The sequence below is a fragment of the Clarias gariepinus genome, chromosome 16 (assembly GCF_024256425.1).
Source record: "Clarias gariepinus isolate MV-2021 ecotype Netherlands chromosome 16, CGAR_prim_01v2, whole genome shotgun sequence".
NCBI lineage: Eukaryota > Metazoa > Chordata > Actinopteri > Siluriformes > Clariidae > Clarias > Clarias gariepinus.
The window spans coordinates 728,731-750,279 of record NC_071115.1 but is presented as its reverse complement, the minus strand read 5'-3'; the positions used below and the strand labels follow the sequence as shown (position 1 = coordinate 750,279).

Here is a 21,549-nt window from a genome sequence, read left to right as displayed (position 1 = left end):
GAGGAAAAGTAATAAGGGGAAGAATAGAGCTGTGGCATTATGGCTCAAGACCCTGGTCCCAGATGGTGTGTGTGTGTGTGTGAGAGAGAGAGAGGTACAGGAGAGGATTTAGAATGATAACTTACTTAATCAAAGCAGCTGTATGTATATTATTTCTCTCTTGTTGAAGCTTATAGAAATTCAAAACCCTTGAGGAAATGATTTTTCCAAATACAGTAAGAGAGAGCGCGTGTGTATGACATAGGGTGTATTGTTTGGTGACGGCACTGCGGCCCTCAGGACAGTGGGTGTGAATTACAGAAAAAGAACTGGCCTCAGTGTTTCTTCTCGAAGTACCTCTGGATAAGGGCTTTTCTCGTTATTTAATCCCATTGGTCTACTATCTCATCACATCAGTGAAAGGGTGTATTTAATAGGGAGACTGAAGGATGTCACCCCCATTTTGTGTGAAAGAGGGAAATTTGTCCTCATTCATTTCAAATCAGGATTCAGGGTCATGAAACTGCCCTCTATCGCGTACTATCCTTTATTACTCTACCATTATCCACTGCATGTGTATATGGAAGCAGATCTCCATAGTTTATATGTACATTTTTCCTAAATATGTAGAAACAAGCATATTTAAATATAATCCAAAACAACCCACTGTTTTTTTTATAGATAAATCAGCTCTCCACACAGTACCCATCATGTCTGACTGAGAAGTTCGCCCTGCCAATGTTCAATGCAACAAAGGTAAGTCTGCAACTCCACAGAATATTCCAGAATGGACGAGATCACAGCCCCTTAAGTCCATCAGCACCAGGGTTACGTTATGTCATTTTATGCATAAAGTTACAGACAGACACACAGGAGCAGGGTACAGACAGTTTGCTGAATTTATAGAATCTCCATGAAAAGCAATTAAATGTAAATGTTCAAATTACCAAATCTGTAATAAATCTGTTCATATGCAGCTTGATACACAACACCCATTATTTATATATAAAAAGTGTGTTTTTGTGTAATTAATACATGCATTAACTTTAAAATATGGTTATGAGTGTTTGCCCTGGTACAAGATCGAGAGTGAGGTGATCTGATCATATCGATTAATTTACAGTAAACATTCCTTCCTTCTTCAGGCCGAGTCAGGCGTGAGCTGTACCTCACTGTATCTCACTATATTCATTAAACACTCAAACATAACAGTTTTAACACACAGTTGTAAAATAAAACAGTGATAAACACATTGAATGTTAATTTAAAGGTAAAGACACTGAAAAGACATTAAAGTCATTATTGCATTTATCAATAAAAAAATTAAAAAAGCCTGATGCATTTTTTTTGTGTAAAAAAATAACGCCTAAGGTTTGGGTTCATTGATTTCCTGTCGTAGTGTTTCTGCATGATGGTGAGTGTTATCTATATAAAGAGTCCCGCATGGCTCCAGGCTGTGAGACGTCCAGGCTGCAGGTCAGTAGTGCAGTGCGAGTCCACTGAACAGGCTCACTACCTCCCGAGGATCAGGGCTGTGAGGACCACACCGAGCACCACCAGGCCAGGAGCCGCACGCTTACAGGCCCGGTCCAGCAGCTGGGCCTCCGGCACCGTGGAACGGATCAGGCCCGCAAAGCTCGACACTCTGGCGTACACGCCGGGTCGGTTCCTCTGAGCACACCCCAGTCCAAAACTCACCACACCCGCCTGGATCCATGTGCCGTTCCCGAAGGAACAGACGAGGGGTCCGCCGGAGTCGCCCTGAGAGAGGAGACGTCTTCGCGTTAATGCTAGCTCTGAGACATGAGGGCTGACGTGCACGATAAGTATTATATCAGGTACTAATAGTGTAAATCAGATGTTAAGCTTCAACCGAAGTCAGAAAAACATTATTAAACTCTCCCTTAAATAAGCCCCTCCCACAACTGGACCTATAATATTAAGCTCTGTCTTTAAATAAGCCCCTCCCACAACTGGCTCAACGTTATTAACCATTGTATTATGAATAAGCTCCGCCTCCAGTTGGATGATTAATAAGCCGTGTCTCCTTCTGTAAAGAAAGCTGGTTGTTTAAATGCAATCTTTTTGCCCATTGCAATAATTTGCTGATTTCTACACTGACTACAGTAAGTGGTCATGTGACCATCTTACTAAGATAAACTCAGACTTTTGGAATTCGGCTCAGTAATCTGGCGATTCTGCAGAGGCAGGCTATACTGTTAATCTGCCATTTTACCCCTGCGCGAAAGCCAAAACCAAAAGCAGACTTTGTTTTATAATGTATGTACACTCTAAAAACTAACTCAGAGGACCTTTTACCACTACTTGATTTAATACATGGATGCAAGTTAAACATTCTAATTAATTGATTTAGATGAACTTTCTAAGTTGCAAACTTTATTTTTATAAGTTGTGATCAAATAATAATGCTGGTAATTATATCAACTTAATTTTGCATGTCATTTAAACTCAAATTTAATTGTTAATGGGTTGAAAACAAAATTTAAGTTGTCTTAACTTTAAAAAGTTGGCATAATAAGTTATTTTTTTTAAGTTATATCCTACCCCCTATGCCTGGACGTGTTCCAGTGGTAAGATTGTGTGTTAGCAGAGTTATAGGCTAACCAAACTCAATATAAACAAAATTTCATGGTGAGTAACACTTCAATTTACATCTAATAGTTCTACTAAAGTAATGAATTTACACTTGTTTCATTGAGATATCTGCTCAGCAAAAGAGCTGTTTGGGAAAACATTATTCAGGTTTTGCTAATTTGACCATTTGACTGTAAGCTACGTAATGTTAACTAATTTCAGTCACAGCCACAGTTTTTAAAAGTCTTTTGTTCATTCACATGGATGGCTGTGTGCTTCCACTGTAGGCAAATTGTAGTAGCAAAGAAGTAAAAGCAGAGTGTTTCTTTTATTTTAGTTTGCTTGTATTTTAGTTACTTTTGTAATACAATTCAAAGTTAATATTTTTCTGGGTTTTGTGGTATTTTTCATAACATTAAAGGGTATGTAAAATGTTGGCATTGTGATTCTGACAGTATCACTGAGGTGTTTGTGTCCACCTGAAATTAATATTTTGCATTAATAGTTATTCAATAGACATTATCAACCTAATGAGAAGTGTGTTTTGTAAGTTTGTCAATATTGTTTGAAAAAATGGGCTGTGAGTGCAAAGTGTGTAAATTTATCTCTCTCATTGGAAATGACTGTCATTCAGAGCTTAGTCTCTTGGAATGTTCTATGACATGCTACTTGGCTTTTGACTGTTATATTTATAGAGATTTGCCTAACTTTGTTGTGATAGCATAATTTATTATGCTTAGTTATTCTTACTGAGGACCAGTTGAATTTTGAGTTTTTTATTTGCATTTTGTGCAAGATTTATATATAATTTGTTCACATACTCAACTGCAGTTGAAAATAAAAGCTATTTGCACAAAAATAATGGTTGAACTAATGTCTTTTTTTTAATCTACTACATTAACAAAAACCAAAAAACCCTACATAAAAAGAAACCTGAAAAACTTGGAGTCACTTAATTTTTTAAATGGTTGCTATTTGAAATTTTGTATAAATTATTATAGTAATTAAACAACATATAAAATTGCTTTAAAACAATATGGTAAAGCCATTTGGAGCAACATAATTTATACAAGTTATCAACTTAAAAACTTGCCTTTTGTCTAACAGTTAATAAGTAAGGGGTAATTAAAATAATCTTTGACTGAAGAGGAAAAGCTAATTCCCCCAACGCAAAGAAGCTTGTTGGTTCAAAATAATTTCAAATGAAGTTGTCATAACGCAAAAAGACTAATGCAAAACGTTGCGTTAATTTTTTTTGTTAAGTCTAAACATTTCTTTTTAGAGTGTACAGTGTAATTATATTACTGTAATACTATTTTTAAATAAATATTTATCAGCCATGTAACAAACTTTTATTAACCAGGGACCTCTAAAACAAACAATAAAACCATCATTGGACTAAACCTGAGTTAAAATTGGATTATTGCTGAGATCAGACTGGTGCTGTTTTTAGATCGTTGTGGTCTCAACATTACTCACTGCTCCTTTAACACACTGTGCCATCGTGTCGGTGTTTAGGGGGGAGTGTTTGTTGTTCCTACCTGACACGAGTCCTTGCCTCCCTCCTGGTACCCGGCGCAGATCATGTCTGACAGGATAGACACTTTGTCTGAGTTAGACGAGTCGATCTGGTACATGGCGTTGCAGGCGTCCCTGTCGATAATGGGCACTCCGACTTCCTGTAGCGTCCCGACTCCAGACAGCGAGACTGTAGAGGGAAATCATTCACTGCTGTTTGTCCTTTTTCTATTTGTATTGGTTTAAACAAGCCAATCAGACTTTCCCCCTATTATGAGCTCATCTACCCTCCCTGGCTCAATACCCCTTTCCACCCAGCTCTGCTGTTCTCTGGAGTAAATTTTTAGGAGTTACCCTAAATAAAGCTAGGCTAGAGTGTAGATTAATGAGATTAGAGTCTTTAAAATCTGTTTGTTACTCCGGATCACCTCATGCTGGTCCCACAGAGATCTTTCTTATCTCCAGTGTTTTGGTGTTAAACACTTAAGCAGGTATTTAAACAGCTTTTTACTGAGGCATTTCATCACACTACACTCTGTAGAAGGTCTCACATAACCCCAACCCCACACCATTATGTTTTCAGTCACAGCCCAGTGATGTCTCAGCTAACCCGGAGCACTGAGTTCACGTAAACTGAAACCCCCCACCCCCACATTATTTATCTAGTGGAGTGCTCATCTGACTGCGTCATGCCCTTCAGATCAAGTGCTTATTGCTGTACCTGTTCAGTCAAGCTTATTTTTCGGCACTCACCTCCCTCCTGCGTGTCACCCCAGCCTGTGACGTAGCACATGGTTCCAGTGTAGAAAGTGAAGCCGGTGTTGGGCAAACACACAGGCTGGATGTGGATTGTCCAGGTGAGTGGCGAGTCCAGCTCTACAAGTGCCAAGTCTCTGCCCTCCTGAGGGAGGGAGTACCCCTGTGCCACCACCACCCTCTTCACTAATCTCAGCATCTGAAACTGGTTAGCGCCGTTGAGCTGATAGCGGCCCATGTAGAGACGGTATGAGGACACATCTGAGGGGCTGAAGAGATGAGTAAACAGAGGAGGTGATGACCAGAGTCAGGGAGATGTTATATCTACAGTATATTATATATCTATAACATTAATACAATTGTGACACTGTAGTACATATAAATTAGATAATAAATCAGGTTTACAAATAATTAAATATTAATAAATTAAATTGTTTTAATATTTATAAGAGTGGAGAATCTACGAGTCCCCTTACACAAGAAAATACAAGGTGGTATCAAAAAGGTGAAACAAGTTTTGTAACACACCAACAGATGGCAGCACAAGGCTGCACGCACAGTCACAGTAAGCACAGACCTTCATAAGTCAATGTGCCAAAAGACATGGTCCATGTAGATCAGGAGCTGTGCGACTGGTGCTGTTCGAAGCTGAATGCCGTTTCATCGTGGAGAGCAAGTTAGAACAAAGAGCGAACGTGTAGTTACATGTGAAAGGAGACGACGAGAGATCAGGATGTCGAGAACGAGCTTAACCCCCAAAAATGTGAAAACTATTCAGCAACTTGTGCATAATTATCATCGGAGAACAATCCACAACATTGCTGCGGTTGTCGGTGTGTCACATGGAACAGCCCACACATAAACATGCACTGTTGCTGCTGAGTTCGTCTTCAGGCTGCTGATCCAGGATCAGGAGGAACATTGCATCAAAGTCTGCCAAGAACTCTGTCAGCGTGCTGTGGACGACCCGTCCTTCATGACGAGGGTCATTACCAGTGACCAAACAGTGAAAGAGCTTGTCATCTCCACACCAGAAAAAGGAGAGGCAGGTCTGCAGCCCGACTGAGTGCATACTTAGCGTCTGTTTCCACATTCGCGGCATTGTGCATCGAGAATTCGTCCCCAGAAGCCAGTCCGTCCATAGTGAATCTATTGCCTGGTTTTAAGGCGTCTGATGGAGGACGTACGGTGAAAGCGATGGAATCTGTGGGACGTGAATTTCAAAACTTTTTGATAATCCCTCGTATCCTAAATTTTTATTTTATATCTATGTCTATCTATGATGTCAATCTACAATTTTTGTATCATAATATTCAACCAAAGGGGGAAAAAGAACAATACGTATAAATGGCCCAAGTAGACTTTACATTCCAACAACTCAGCTATTCCAGTCTTATAAAAGTTCCAAAAATACTTTAAAATACTCTCAAAAAAAGTGTTCAGTGATGAGTTTTATCATTATATCAGTGCCACATCATAGCTTCTTAGATTTAAATTTAATTCAATTTAAGTCAATTTTATTTGTATAGCATTTTTACCAATTGTCATTGTCAAAAAAGCAGCTTCACACAAACAAAAGAAAATATGGAAGTGTCTATGAAATGTGTGTGTGTGTGAATCAGAATGATCAGATCGTCCCTGATAAACGAGCCGAGGGTGACGGTGCTGAGGGAAAAACTCCCTGAGATGGTAATAGGAAGAAACCTTGAGAGGACCCAGACTCAACAGGGAACCCATCCTCATCTGGGTGATAACGAATAGCAGGGATTGATCTGCATTTATACTGTGTGTTAGGAGGCTGGAAGTTCAGTTTAACAGGAGATGTGGAGAAGTTCATATGGAGTCCAGTCTGTTACAGGCTCAAGTAGATTGTAGGAAACTCCAGTCCTGGAATTTACACTTGAATGTACTATACTATTATGTAATATACTAGTTACACTCCATTCATTAATTTCTTCTGCTCCAGTAAGCACTTTGTTCTTCTCATGATCATGGTGGATCCAGAGCCAATCCTAAAAACGCTGGGAGCAACCTAGCACCAAAAACAAACATTCGCACCAAGGGGCAATTTACTGTAACCTATCTGCCTACCCACACGTTTCTGGACAGTTAAAAAAAATGGAGAGGCATGAGGAACCCCATGATTATTAAATCATTAAATAACTATTGGACCACAACCTTATTTTAGGTCATTAAATTATTAACAATAATCTCTTCAGCATGATCAAGTGATTTCACACCATTACACACGAGAAAGCATTTCACCCCACTGACGTTGTATTATTATTATTATTATTATAGTGTCAAAAAACTGACTAGATAAAAAGTTTAGCTACTTGAGCTGTTGACCGCCTGTCCTTGGTTCTTCTTGGTTTTCCTATGATGTGAAATAAACCAGTTCCACTGGAGAGAAGTGTTTTCACCTTTTTTACAAAAAGAAACAGACAAATCAATCAGAAACAGAAAAATTGTTTCTGATTGATTGAACAGAGTTGTGTATTATTCCCTCTCTTTCTTGTACACTTCTCCTCAGTATAGAAAACTGCTAAAGATCAGCTCCCTTAAGCGCAACAGCTGCTATAATAGATATAAAAAAGACTAACGATGTTTTTTCTGCTTAGATGCCACTGGTGCTCCTCCCATGCCAGAGGGCACTTTATGTGCTACAGGCACACTTAGGTTAAACTGTCACAGCACAAGATTGTAACTAGTAATCTCTGTTCTCTCTCTGTGGAGCTACTCATGCTACTCCTGAGATTCCAGGGATCCCGACTTCTTCTGGCCTCCTTCACACCTGCCTGATCCACCAGTTTTCCTAAAACACTGTAACCACACCAAAAGCTTGGAGGTCACCGTCAGATTATTGTAATTGAATCCACTCCGGAACCGTACAGATGGCTGTGGATGTTCTTCAGAATTACAAAAGTTTTAGTCACTGGACAGTTTGAAACTGTAGTTTGATATGAGAGACTGTTTGTTAACGCTCATTCTCAAGTTAACATAACCAGCAGTTTGAACATTAAACACAGGAGACTTACTTGGGGAAACAGTGTGCCGCGGACAGAACCCAATCTTTAGAGATGATGGATCCTCCACAAACATGGCCGCTTGCTCCCATCTGGATGTCCACTTGCCAAGGCCACGCCCCGTCCTGTGCCTCACTTCCTCCTACAATACGAGCTCCTACAACAGGCCTACCGCATCCTGCAGATCGGTCAAAACACGGGTGTCGGCTTTCACGCAGTACATAGGGTCGGAAAGAAACAAATCCCTTTCTCGGTTCTTAGAGTCTGAGGCAGAAACTCAATACTGTACTTAAGTGGTGAAAGAAAAAAGAAAATAAAGGATAGTGTAATTACCTTGAGTTTCACATGTTGGGATGAACCACACACCTGTATGGTGAAAAGAACGATGGTGAGAACCGGAATAACACAAACCACACAATAGAAATATCTAAGCTAAAGACGCTGAACACAAACCTATTATTTTTTTCTTATCCATTATGTAATATTACACGTTTTGGAAGCTCTACGCAGATAATTGTGACTAATTACAGACTATGTTTTTAATTCAGGACATGGAATTCTTGTACCAGCGCATCACTGGAAATATTTCACACTGGTTGTTTATTCATTCATTCATTCATTTATAAGGATCTAAAAATGACACCTTTGCTATTCTTTCCTGGATATACAGCAAGGACGTGTAAAAGTTTCTATCCTTTGCATCTTCTGAGGCAAAAAAAAAAAAGATATTGTGCCTGAGTGTGCACTTTAAACACTACAAAACAATGCAAATAATAAGATCCAAAAGGCTTTTCAGGTTTTTCAGAATTTTTTAAAGATTTTGGATCATTAATGAGGCAAAACACATTAGAACAGAACTGTGTATTTATAAATATGTTTTTGATTCATGTTGTATCTTAAGATGATTGTTATTAGATAATATGATAGTAAATATACTTTATGTACAATTTTATTTTAAACACTATTGTGGAGCTCATGGTTTTGGATTTTCTCACACTCTAATTTCTTTTTTGATTCACACAAAGTTCAGTGTGTGTGTTTAATATTTAGAGATATTGCTAAAACTCCTCCTGCACCTGTGTGTGTGTGTGTGTGTGTGTTGGTTTATTCACCTGAGGCGAGCATGGCGACGAGCAGCTCCATCACTAAATCCATCATTCTGTGAGGAAAAACACATGTCTGTGTGAACACCTGGGATGGAACCCACTTCTGATCATCTCCCAGCTCCATCAGCTGAAGGAGCTACACTCAAATTACACACTTATATCGACATATTGTTTAAAAAAAAACAACAAATTAATCCGCATTAAATTTACCTGATGGTGTGTAGCATGATGCTAATGAACAGCGACCGTTAATTCCGTTATTAATCCGAGCGCACGCGGAGTTAATTTTAAGAAATTTAAATTTCTTGCTCCTCACGCGCGGCTGCGCTCGACTCCCACATTCCCCTCAGAGTCTCCGTGTGTGTGTGTGTGTGTTCTTTCTTCTTTTGTGTAAATATAAACTTACATATTTTTCACTTCTTTAAGCGGTCATGAAATAAAATCATAAATAAATCCATTAAGGGTGTAAACAGCAGTAAAACCAACAGCTCGAGAGGAAAAAACGTGCGCGTGATATGGACAGCAGAGATTCCTGAGTGCACCTGTGTGTGTGTGGGGGGGGGGGGGGCACCTGCATGCGGCGGCCAATCAGAGCTCGCCACGTCACTCCGAGCCCAATGGAGCCATTGTTCTCCTTCAGGTACTACAGTCAGTTTCTATAGCGACATCAAGGGAGCATTGTTAAGGAGACCCCCCTCCCCCTCCCCCCCATTACAGCAACATGATTCCAACTTCAGAGCGCGTCACAACTTCACAAGATCAAACATTTAAGAGTGAAATAATCTGTTTATTTATATAAAAGTCTTTTTTTTAATAAATAACTATATATATATATACACATAAAAATGCAAACATGTTACAAATGTTAAGGTTATGTGTGTGTCTTGTGTCATTTTGACGGACATTTTTCTTCCTAACACAAATAATGTCTTGCCCTCCAGCAGGATTCACACACCGGTCACCCGAGCAATGGGTAATTCCATATGCTCACATCAATCATTCATGCGCTTCAGTTTGTGTTAAACACTTACCCGTACATCAAACATAAAGCAGAATTAGATAATAAACAAAGAGAATAAGATCAAGCACAAGCCTTGTTTATTTTTTTGTTTTTTATTAAGAAAAAGCAATGTACAGTCTAACAGCGTCCCTCTTCGTCAAACACTTCTGAACAGGACGATTCAGTGTCCGTCTCTACGTCTGTCATTTCTTGGAGAACTTGGCCTGTTTGTGTTTAGGTGGAGCCCATTTTAGACACAACGTGTCGACTGTGGAGAGAACAGAACACACACGGGTGAGGTCACTCATAGATGTGCTTCAGAGATGTGTGATGGACAAACTGAAATCTAACAACAACAACAAAAAGTCAAGAACAATAACATGGCAAACAGAGAAAACAATGAGATAGGAGATAATTTGGGATGATTTTTAGGAGAAGTACAACTTTTAGATATCAGACCACCCTTGTTGGTTATAGATGGTTATAAATTAGAATTAGCCGGTAATTACCACTGTGTGTGATGAAGTGCAGTTACTGTTCTCACCCTTTGAAGGCAAATATTTTCCGTTAACACCTTTCACCCCACAGCATTTTATTTTTTTATCATAAAATGTCAAGTGATGTGAATAAGTGCATTTCTATATAACCCCGCCTGCACCACCATCAGAGCTGCTGTTCTAGAGAATGAATCAACCCCGGTGATGTGGCTTGTACCTGTGATGGGAGGTTTCTTATACTGAGCGCTCTTCAGGTGTTCCTCCACCAGTTTGGGCGTGACGCAGATGACGTGCTGACCCTTCCAGTACTTGACCATGTTGAGAGACTGCAGCGTGCTAATGATGTCACTCTGCGTGATGCTAGTCATCTGGCTGTGGACAGAACAGGAGCTTTCTGTGAGCTTAGTTTGAACACAAAGGTGAGGTATCTTGTGCAGTGAAAGTGTGTTCACACACACACGGGCGTACCTGAGGTCTTTAATGGACAAGGTTCCTCTAAAGTCTCTTAGGATCTCCAGCAGGACCCACGACCAGTAGCTCCTGTAGCTCAACTTCCCCAGATCAGACAGAGGCTTCTCCGGAGAACCCACCGTACTCTCTAATTTAGACAACTCATAACCTGCAAGAGCACACACATGCACACAATTTTATCGATGACCAAAATGTGACTTAGAGGTTAACAGTGCAAAAGTCCTGGCACCCCAGTGAGCTGATCTACAGTTAGCGCATGACGAACACAAACCACACAAAATAAAAACATAAGATGAAAGAAAGAAATGCTGTGACGCTAAAACTCACTGAACGCGATGAGGAACTTGCCGTATCCTCTGCGCTGGTACGGCGGGAGTGTGAGAATACACGCCACGTTATTCCCATCTGGAGACTCCTTTTCCTGAATTTAACACACAAACACACACAGTAAGATGAGAAACTCAGAAGCAACAAATTTCTCTCTTACCCATATACACACACACACTCCCTGACCTTGGAGAAGTAACCAACGATGTGCGCCCCCTGCCTGTTGACCTCAGTGAGGATGTAGAAGATGAAGGGCTCCACGTCGAAGTAGAGCGTCTTGTGATCCAGGAAGAGTTTAGCCAGCAGACACAGGTTCTGACAATAGAGCTAGATCCGGACCGAACATCAGAACACATCAAAACTACAGCTTTAGAGAAATTAAAGAACTGAAAATTCGGAGATACACACTGTTGGTTAATAAACTGTTTAGCGCAGATTTAATTAAAGTGCTTTACGTTACTAAACTACAGCCTTAATATTTACATCAGCAATATTTAAAAGTTTTAACAAGTTTATTTATTGTATTTAGAAATGCACATATAAAAATCTGCTCTTCATTAGTTATTTTGCTTTTTTTAAAATCAATTTCTATATTTTTAGATTGTGCTCAAATTGGTGTGGTGTGCAAGATGCAGCATGAATCTCTTTATTTACATCCAAATTCAGACAGATCGAAAAACAAACCAGCAGTTTTCCACGAGCTTAAATTTAAATACTTAAAATATTTTACGACATGTTCAGATTATTCTCGGCCATTAAATCAATGTTTTATTCTGTCACCTGTAAATCATTTTAATAATTATTATAACCATGCATCAGTAACTGTGTTGATGGTTCAGGTTTTCTGTATGGTTTACAGAACAGACTCATGCACGTGTGTTAAAGTTGAAGCTGACCTTATGGTCTCGGCCGTCCACCTCGTAGACTGAGATGTTCCCCCTGCGGTAAATCTCCTTCCCTGGAGGCTGCCTCCACTGACACTGAGTCTGAGACACAACCGGCCACAGAAACAAAGCAGGAATAAGAAAAGTTTAAAATAACCTGGATGAGAACTGCAGTGAAACACTGCAGTTTCTTGTCATGGCGCCCCCATGTGGTGTAATAATTAAACCAAAACATCATGCTCAGGTGAAACTGACCAGGTGATATCTGAAGGTCTTCTCATACTTCATGTACTTGAGACAGTATTCACAGATCCAGAGCTTCGGCTGCTTCCCGTAATCGTCAGGGAACGGAGAGAAGTACCAGGCATCGATCTCGAAATTCCCGATCTGGATCTTATCTACGTACTTCACTTTGGTGATCTGCAGGGATTAAAGTTCCAACACACAGCATGAAAGGAATATCACAAGTGGAGAAAAACACACACACACACACACACGACTCATCCTGGATGCTGGCTGCAGTGGATTGCTCATCACTGACTGAACAATGAGTTAAACAATAAGAGGGTGAGCAGTGTTTCTCCCTCACCGCCTCGTGCTCCTTCTCCAACGCTGCTGTCGTGGGATCCATCTCCGCATACGTCTGAAACACACAACACAGCATGACATGACATATACACAGGTTCGTTTTACTATCTAAAGCACAAGATGTCCACATGATTAGACGCGGAGGTAAAAAGAAGCCGATTAACTCAACACTGTGAAGGTCTGTGTTCCGGTACCTTCTGCACATGGTTGATCTCGTCGTGTTTGCGTTTCTGGTTGCGTGTGATCTTCCTCTCCGGCTGATCCCCGAGCTCCCCTCCTCCTTCCTCCACGCTCTTCCTGACCGCATCCTTCACCGTTTTGGTCAGCGCCAGACGACCCTTTCCGACCCACTCGTCCAGACGCCTGTTAACTGCAACACAAGGCACGATAAAGCAAGAGCCGTTATTTTAGTTTCTTCTTCTTCTTCTGTCTGCAGGAAAACTTTGGTTACTGAACATTTATCATCTCACTTACATCCAACATAATGTACGTAGAACTCCTCTCTGCCCTCCTGCTCATTTAGTCTGGACTGGATCACTTCTGCTGAATCTATGAGAGAGAGAGAGAGAGAGAGAGAGAGAGGGGAGTGTGTGTGTGTGTGTGTGTGAGAGAGATGATTATTTAAATGGATTTTTGGAGGCAACAAATGAATGGTCCATAACAATAACTTTATCATTCCTGTACAGTAATAGTGATTTAAACAGCTCCACGTGGTTATAACTCGTTATATTTCCGACTCACGCCATGTTTTGTCTGCGCGCTGACACAGGTAAGTCTCCCCGATCTCCACTGACACCTCCTGCTCCCTGCCGCCGCACAGCGACGCTCCATCCCCGGCGCGCGGGTTACTCGAGCCCGAGGCTTCCCTCCGCCGCTCCGCGGCCTCCGCCTCGTCCTCCTCTCCGCCGCTGCCGTTGGACGATAAAGGCGCTCGGCTGGCCGTCTCGACGTCTCCCCGGTCCTTGGCGGGGTGTCCGGGGTCCATGTCCATGTCCATGTGGTCTCCTCGGCCCCGGGGGTTGAGTGTATTCGCGGTGCTACTCGGGACGCTGCTGGCCGCACTGCGCTCCCTCCTCGACATTAGAGACGATTTGAAAACATTGCGCAGCGCTCTGCACCCCTGCGCATGCGCGTTGCCTCCCGCTGGTGGGCGGGGCAAAGGACGCGCTGCCGGCTCTTTCTGCTCGAGCGACACGAATCGACTCACGTGTTCGTTCGTGTAAACAGAGTGGTGTGTTTAGCTCTTTCAGTGGTTGGGAAATTATCGTGTACGTTTAAAAAAACAACAACATTAATGTAACCACAGAAATAAAATAGTCTCCGTTAATAGTAAAAAAAAAAAAAAAAACTCGCACATAAGGCAATAAAAATTTGGGAGTCAAAAAGAGTCGATTCCTACCTGTGAGCCGAGTCAAATGATCCGATTCACCCGACATACTGAGATCACAATGCTACTTTTATTTTAAACTCAGCCTTAAAAATAAGACGTTTATTTTCCTTTTTAAGAGCAGAACTTGTGTGTTAACCTCGGAACTGTGTGCATAATAATGAAAGTACTTATGTTTATTAAAAAATATTGTTAATTTTTTATTTTTAGATGAAAACCCATCGACTCATTCTGCAGTCTATCTGGAAGTTAATTCATGTCAGCTGAATAAATTCTTAGTTCAGTGGAGACGTTTCACTTGTACATGTATGACTTCAGACGTGTTTTCTGTATTTTTGAGCAGAACCAGCCTGAAGAACGAGGATCTTATGCATTATGCATGCGTGTGTGTTTTGCTGTGTGCTGAGCAGAAATAAGGACACGGGTGAGTAGAGTGCAGGTGTGGAGTTTATTACAGTGGTGGAGGTTGGTGTAATTACAGAGGTGTTGGTGATGCAGGTACAGGTGGGAGAGCTGGGAGGGAAGCTGGTCGGCGTGTGCGCTCCTCCCTCCCCCCACTGTCAGAGAACTCCTTCCTTCTTGAACTCGCTCTCGGTTCTCTGATGCCAGCTCTTCCCGTTGCCTCTGTGGTGGCCCGCCCGTTGTCCTCTCGCTCCTCTGTGGTGGTGATGGTGGACGTTCCCGCCGTTATCCCACTGAGAGTTTCTCTCGTGCCAGTGGCTATACGGTGGCCCTCGTGGTCCGTGCCTCCTTCCCCTGTCTCGTTCCTGCCCAGTTCCTCGTTCCCTCGCTCTGTTTGACACGGCCTGCTGTTCGTGTTTCGACTCCGGTGCGTCCTGGAGGCTGGTTTCAACCCTCTCGTCTTCTAAAGCCGGTACCGCCTCCTCTATCACTTTGACTAAATGTCTGTCTAAATTTCTACTGGCGTCCTGTGGTGCCTCACTGTTCCTGCTGCTTTCTGCTACAGACACACTGAGCTTGGTCAGGTTCTCCAGCACACAAGGAGGAACCGCATGAGCCGCATGTCCTCCTCGTCCACCTCCTCCTTTCCCTCTGTCTCTCCTGCCCCCTCTAAACTCTCCCTGCTGTCTCCTGCCGTGAGAACCCCATAAAGCTCGGCGATAAGACGGGTATGCTGCGTTCTCTGCTCGAGGAGGACGAGGGTTCTGATTAGAGCACGCAGGAGGAAGAGGAGGAGGAGGCAGTATCTGGGCGGAGTCAGGATCTGAAGCATCAGCGCAGGCGGAGTCTGATGAGTCAGCGGGAGCCTTAAAAGAAAAAAAAAAATAACATGTTAAAAAGAGTTTTAAAGTTGAAAAGATTAACAATGTTTTCTAATTTGCATATTCATTCCTATTCCAAAGCAGTAAGCTAGATGTTGCAAATAGTTCCTCATTTGCATATTCAACTCATCTGCCCCAGTACCAACAACCATTTTAAAACATCACCTAATTCTATAATTTACATATAAATGCCTTTATGTTGTTTTAGCTACCCGGCCTGACAGAAACATGTGAACGCGCGTGACGTCTCCTAAACACGTACGTGGTTAATGTGAATAAGGAAGCGGTTCGACTCGGCCTCGGGGTCGATGACTCCGCCTTTCTCTCTCTGACGGTCCAGAATCTTCTGTAGATCCGCCCACTTTCTTTTAAACTCTGCACTCACTGCACTGTCCTCCTGCTGCAAGAGAGAGAGAGAGAGAGAGACAGAGAGAGACAGAGAGAGAGAGAGAGAGAGAGAAAGAGACAGAGACAGTGAGACAGACAGAGAGAGAGAGAGAGAGAGAGAAAGAGACAGACAGAGAGAGAGAGAGACAGAGGAACACATAAGGAACACCTTCACTGAGATCATCACTCAAAAAAATCCCAAATTGTTCCAAATTAACAGAAGGTGAAAAAATGAGAATAACTTTAGGAGAAGCCGCACTGCTCCCCTCACTGGAGAGTGTGTGTCCTAGTGCAAGAGCCTGAGAGACACAACGAGACACAACGAGACACAGCGTACACACACACACCCCTACACGAACCCAGCTTTTCTTTTATGTGTGTGTGTGTGTGTGTACCTGAGAGAAGCTGGGCTGTGGAGATGAGAGCAGTGTGTTCAGGTCGTACTCCAGCGGCTCTCTGCACACAGGACACACCACACACAGCTCCTGTAAGAGAGTGAGAGCAGAACCTCCTTTAGCAGAGTCGAGTCGTCTTTCATCGTCACTTCATCCACATACAGTTCAGTTCACTGTGACACCAGACAACGTTCCTCCAGGACCAAGGTAATACACACAACATAAGTTAGAGGAAACTCCCTCAGAAACCTAATAAGCGGACAAGCTGAACAAGACAGACTGACATTATAAATCAACTCTCAGAAAACTGTTCCTATGGTTCCAGTGAGGGCTGGACAGAACATGTACACACTGCGAGCTGAGTGATGTGTATGGGATGCCACACCTCACACTCTCCTCCGTCACGGGTCTTGTCCTGCTTCAGCTCCTTCACTCGCTCCTGCAGCTCCTCCTGCGAGTGTGTGACATAGCGGCCCAGGCAGTGAGAGTGGAAATAATGATAACAGCTCGTCTTGGTGAACACCTCGCCTTCCTGAACCCCATGAGAAACATCACAATCATTAGCAAGAACATCATCAGCAGTGAGATATTATTTCAAGCAGAGCACAGTGAGATAGGGTGGGGTCAGAGAGCAAGACATTTACGAATGAGTCAAGAGAGCAGGAAGCGAGACACATCTGAGCAGGTCAGGAGAGCAGAGAGCGAGACGTATTTGAGACGTAGTGAGTGTATTCTCTTTTACCTTAAAGCCATACAGACAGATCACACAACTGCCGTGAGGGATGTTGCTCTCGGTCAGGATCTCTTTGGCTTTCTGTGGAGAAAATGAAATAAAATAAAGTAGAAATGCATACATACATACAGACAGACAGACATTCAGACAGACAGACCTCAATGAGCTGATAAAGCACAGATGTCCCCACACAGTCCTCAGCCTCCGAATGTAAACTGTGCTCTAAACTGCAAGAAAACAAGAAACATAATTAACTTAAATGGATGGACACACACACACACACACACACAGAGAAGTTAGTCAGTGTGAGGTGTGGACAGGAACCTGAGCAGCTTGTCATCTGAGAGACCTCTGGGATGGTGGATGGAGATGCAGGGAGGAGACGCCGGGTACTGAAACACAAACCACAACTTCATCAGGTCTCCATCAGAACTCTGCTTCATTTCCACACTGTGGGTTTGAGCAGCAGTGCCAGAGACACGAACAGAGACAGGCAGGAAGAGAGACAGGCAGACACCCAGACGGGCAGACACTAACCCTTTATTATTAAAATACCTTTATTTCATAATGAGGTTCCATTTATTCTTCTAAACGTTTATATACTGTATATTTACAACACCTCAGTACCTACGGTACCTACAACACCTCAGTACCTACGGTACCTCAGCAACTAATTACAGTACCTCAGTACCAGGTGTGATGTGAGAACGCACCTCCGAGTCCAGGTCCAGTGTGAGAGTGAGACGGACAAACTGCGCGAGACAATCTTCTCCAGTGGACGGGTGGAGGACCACACTGACTCTCCATCCTCTACACACACACACGCGCACACACACACTTATTTCATGCACTTCTATAATGTGTAATAACGATAAACACCAGATGTTCACATAAGTATGTAATAATGAGATTTTATTTTACCCATCATTACTCCGGGTGACGGTCAGATCATCCAGATAGATGGACTGCAGAACCTCAATCTCACACTGGACACTGTAAACAACAACAACAACTATTACTGTTAGTTTTATTATTTATTACATTGTGTAACTCTGAACATAGCTAAATATTCTATTGGATCTGAAATTATCTGAACATTTTACTGCACTAGCCCTGTCCCTGAGACACCCCACTAGCCCTGTCCCTGAGACATCACACTAGCCCTGTCCCGGAGACTGAGACATCGCACTAGCCCCGTCCCTGAGACACTGCACTAGCCCCGTCCCTAAGACTGAGACACTAGCCCTGTCCCTGCGACAGACACTGCACTAGCCCTGTCCCTGAGACATTGCACTAGCCCTGTCCCTGAGACTGAGACACTGCACTAGCCCTGTCCCTGAGACTGAGACACTGCACTAGCCCTGTCCCTGAGACATTGCACTAGCCCTGTCCCTGAGACTGAGACACTGCACTAGCCCTGTCCCTGAGACTGAGACACTGCACTAGCCCTGTCCCTGAGACTGAGACACTGCACTAGCCCTGTCCCTGAGACTGAGACACTGCACTAGCCCTGTCCCTGAGACACTGCACTAGCCCTGTCCCTGAGACTGAGACATTGCACTAGCCCTGTCCCTGAGACATTGCACTAGCCCTGTCCCTGAGACATTGCACTAGCCCTGTCCCTGAGACACTGCACTAGCCCTGTCCCTGAGACACTGCACTAGCCCTGTCCCTGAGACACTGCACTAGCCCTGTCCCTGAGACACTGCACTAGCCCTGTCCCTGAGACACTGCACTAGCCCTGTCCCTGAGACTGAGACACTAGCCCTGTCCCTGAGACATCACACTAGCCCTGTCCCGGAGACTGAGACATCACACTAGCCCCGTCCCTGAGACACTGCACTAGCCCCGTCCCTGAGACTGAGACACTAGCCCTGTCCCTGCGACAGACACTGCACTAGCCCTGTCCCTGAGACTGAGACACTGCACTAGCCCTGTCCCTGAGACTGAGACACTGCACTAGCCCTGTCCCTGAGACTGAGACACTGCACTAGCCCTGTCCCTGAGACACTGCACTAGCCCTGTCCCTGAGACACTGCACTAGCCCTGTCCCTGAGACACTGCACTAGCCCCGTCCCTGAGACTGAGACATTGCACTAGCCCCGTCCCTGAGACTGAGACATTGCACTAGCCCTGTCCCTGAGACATTGCACTAGCCCCGTCCCTGAGACACTGCACTAGCCCCGTCCCTGAGACTAAGACACTGCACTAGCCCTGTCCCTGCGACAGACACTGCACTAGCCCTGTCCCTGAGACTGAGACATTGCACTAGCCCTGTCCCTGAGACATTGCACTAGCCCTGTCCCTGAGACTGAGACATTGCACTAGCCCTGTCCCTGAGACTGAGACATTGCACTAGCCCTGTCCCTGAGACACTGCACTAGCCCTGTCCCTGAGACACTGCACTAGCCCCGTCCCTGAGACACTGCACTAGCCCCGTCCCTGAGACACTGCACTAGCCCCGTCCCTGAGACATTGCACTAGCCCTGTCCCTGAGACTGAGACATTGCACTAGCCCTGTCCCTGAGACACTGCACTAGCCCTGTCCCTGAGACACTGCACTAGCCCTGTCCCTGAGACACTGCACTAGCCCTGTCCCTGAGACACTGCACTAGCCCTGTCCCTGAGACACTGCACTAGCCCTGTCCCTGAGACACTGCACTAGCCCTGTCCCTGAGACACTGCACTAGCCCTGTCCCTGAGACTGAGACACTGCACTAGCCCTGTCCCTGAGACTGAGACACTAGCCCTGTCCCTGAGACTGATGAGTTTTCCTGCTAATCTCTCAGCAGCTAGCAAAAACACCCGACAGCCAGAAGCCACCAGCTCGGATTTCACTAACACTGTTGAGTTAAACTGACTCTGGATTATCCCTCGTCCTCGCCTTAGCATGAAATATAATCTGATCATTAAATGAATATAAAACATTCCGCTGATATTTAAAGCGGCTCACTGTTTATTCACACATCCTGTCACACAGCACTCACTCGCTCTCGGCCGCCATCTTTCCCAGCTGGCCGGTGACGTCACAAGCGCGTAAATAAAAAGGACCCGCTCACTGATTGGTGAATGTGAGCCGAAGACCTGGTTCTTGAGCTGGGATTGGCTGGAACAAATAACCCCAGCTATTCTGGCCAATTCATAGCGCGAAGGCGGGACTTACAGAAAAAACAGGCCACGCCCAAAGACAGTGACGTCACCTTTTAACTTTTATGTTTTTATTCTGTTCATTCAGACAGTTCAGAAAATAAATAAATAGAAACTATAGGAAAAAGACAAAAAAATAACAGATCAGTAATTAGTTAGTCATCATATTATAGTCATAGTACATACAGTTATTAAATTATATAGTAAAATATTTAAAACTAAGATTATAAGTGATTCGTATTAATCAAATGTCAGGCACAAAATACTGTTTAGTTTTTTTTTTTTACATTAAACTATTTATTGAACAGTACTTTCATCTATCATTCACACAACTTCACTTTCTCTGAAATAGATCCTACTGAAACAAGGATTATGAATTAAAAACATTATAGTGATTACATGCAGGCAGACTCCCACAGGCCAAAGATATGCAGGTTAGGCTAATTAGTGTTCCCAAATTCCCCACAGTGTGTAAATGGGTGTGTGAGTGTATGTGTGTGTGCCCTGTGATGGATTGGCACCCTGTCCAGGGTGTACCCCGCCTCGTGCCCTAAGCCTCCTGGGATAGGCTCCAGGCCCCCGCGGCCCTGAATACAGGATAAAGCGCTATAGAAGATGAGCGAGTGAGTGAGTGAGTGAGTGAGTGATTACATAATTTACAATTACCCTCTGGGTTTATATATATATATATGTGTGTGTGTGTGTATAATTAGGAAGTCTGGGATGTAGTGTAGCAAAATACAGTTTATAAAGCAAAATACAAATTTATACACACTCTATTCAGTTAAAGTTTAAAAATATTTGGACTTTAACCATTCTTTAATATTTATTTTAGCTGTTTCATGTTTCAATAACTCAGGATCCACTCTATACAAAGTGCAGCCTTGTCTATTTTTTAAAGAACCAAAACTCATTGGACATTTAGCTGATCAGCTGTTTTTGTCCAGGTGTGTGTTGTACTGTACCTCATTGTTATTTAACTTACAGGTAAACAGACACAAACTCTAGTCTAGAATTGATTTAATGGTGTGACATTTAAACTTGTAATCCTTTCAGTCTTCTCAATATGAACTTCAAACAGCTGTAAATTTCTTGTCTTTCATTTAGCTGTTGTAACCACCAATGAATAATAAAAAAGCAAAAAGCAAAAACAGAGACCAAAAAAAAAAAAAAAGCTTTTGGTTCACTTTTTAAAAACAATTAAGGTACAGGTGAACTCAAGAACACCAAAAAGACCTGGGCGATTTTGGAAAGCAATGATGGTGGAGGACAATATAATTTATTCTCCATAATTAATTTAAACCCAGAGCACTTCTCCAAGAGGTTGGAGAATCTGTCAACCAGAATCAAGTGTCAACCATCAAAAGAAGACGTCACCGGAGTAAATAAAGAGGGTTTACTACATGACAAGAGCCTCAGAAAGTGGAAGAGCAAACTGGAGTTTTACAGAAGCATGAAAAATCTTGTACA

The 21,549-nt window shown here is 43.1% G+C and overlaps 3 protein-coding genes across 3 annotated transcripts; all 3 read right to left on the bottom strand.

Annotated features, from left to right (window-relative positions):
• Window positions 1-1,277: 1,277 nt before the first annotated feature.
• On the bottom strand, window positions 1,278-9,317 carry si:dkey-16l2.17 (serine protease 27). The gene is made up of 7 exons (XM_053515073.1): window positions 9,191-9,317; window positions 8,987-9,033; window positions 8,208-8,240; window positions 7,887-8,052; window positions 4,846-5,117; window positions 4,116-4,282; window positions 1,278-1,740 (listed from the first exon to the last, which is right to left on the bottom strand). The coding sequence occupies exons 1-7, from the start codon at window positions 9,205-9,207 to the stop codon at window positions 1,492-1,494; spliced, it is 951 nt and encodes a 316-aa protein (XP_053371048.1). The 5' UTR covers window positions 9,208-9,317; the 3' UTR covers window positions 1,278-1,491.
• A 744-nt stretch (window positions 9,318-10,061) lies between these two features.
• kat8 (K(lysine) acetyltransferase 8) lies at window positions 10,062-14,049 on the bottom strand. The gene is made up of 11 exons (XM_053514347.1): window positions 13,489-14,049; window positions 13,222-13,296; window positions 12,942-13,117; window positions 12,749-12,802; window positions 12,415-12,579; window positions 12,172-12,261; window positions 11,462-11,602; window positions 11,276-11,369; window positions 10,946-11,096; window positions 10,695-10,849; window positions 10,062-10,248 (listed from the first exon to the last, which is right to left on the bottom strand). The coding sequence occupies exons 1-11, from the start codon at window positions 13,826-13,828 to the stop codon at window positions 10,184-10,186; spliced, it is 1,506 nt and encodes a 501-aa protein (XP_053370322.1). The 5' UTR covers window positions 13,829-14,049; the 3' UTR covers window positions 10,062-10,183.
• Window positions 14,050-14,563: 514 nt separating this feature from the next.
• Window positions 14,564-19,951, bottom strand: rnf25 (ring finger protein 25). The gene is made up of 10 exons (XM_053514349.1): window positions 19,920-19,951; window positions 17,854-17,925; window positions 17,646-17,742; window positions 17,257-17,324; window positions 17,090-17,159; window positions 16,942-17,013; window positions 16,585-16,731; window positions 16,200-16,289; window positions 15,680-15,817; window positions 14,564-15,402 (listed from the first exon to the last, which is right to left on the bottom strand). Exons 1-10 carry the CDS (start codon window positions 19,934-19,936, stop codon window positions 14,695-14,697), a joined length of 1,479 nt encoding a protein of 492 aa, XP_053370324.1. The 5' UTR covers window positions 19,937-19,951; the 3' UTR covers window positions 14,564-14,694.
• Between the last annotated feature and the right edge of the window lie 1,598 nt (window positions 19,952-21,549).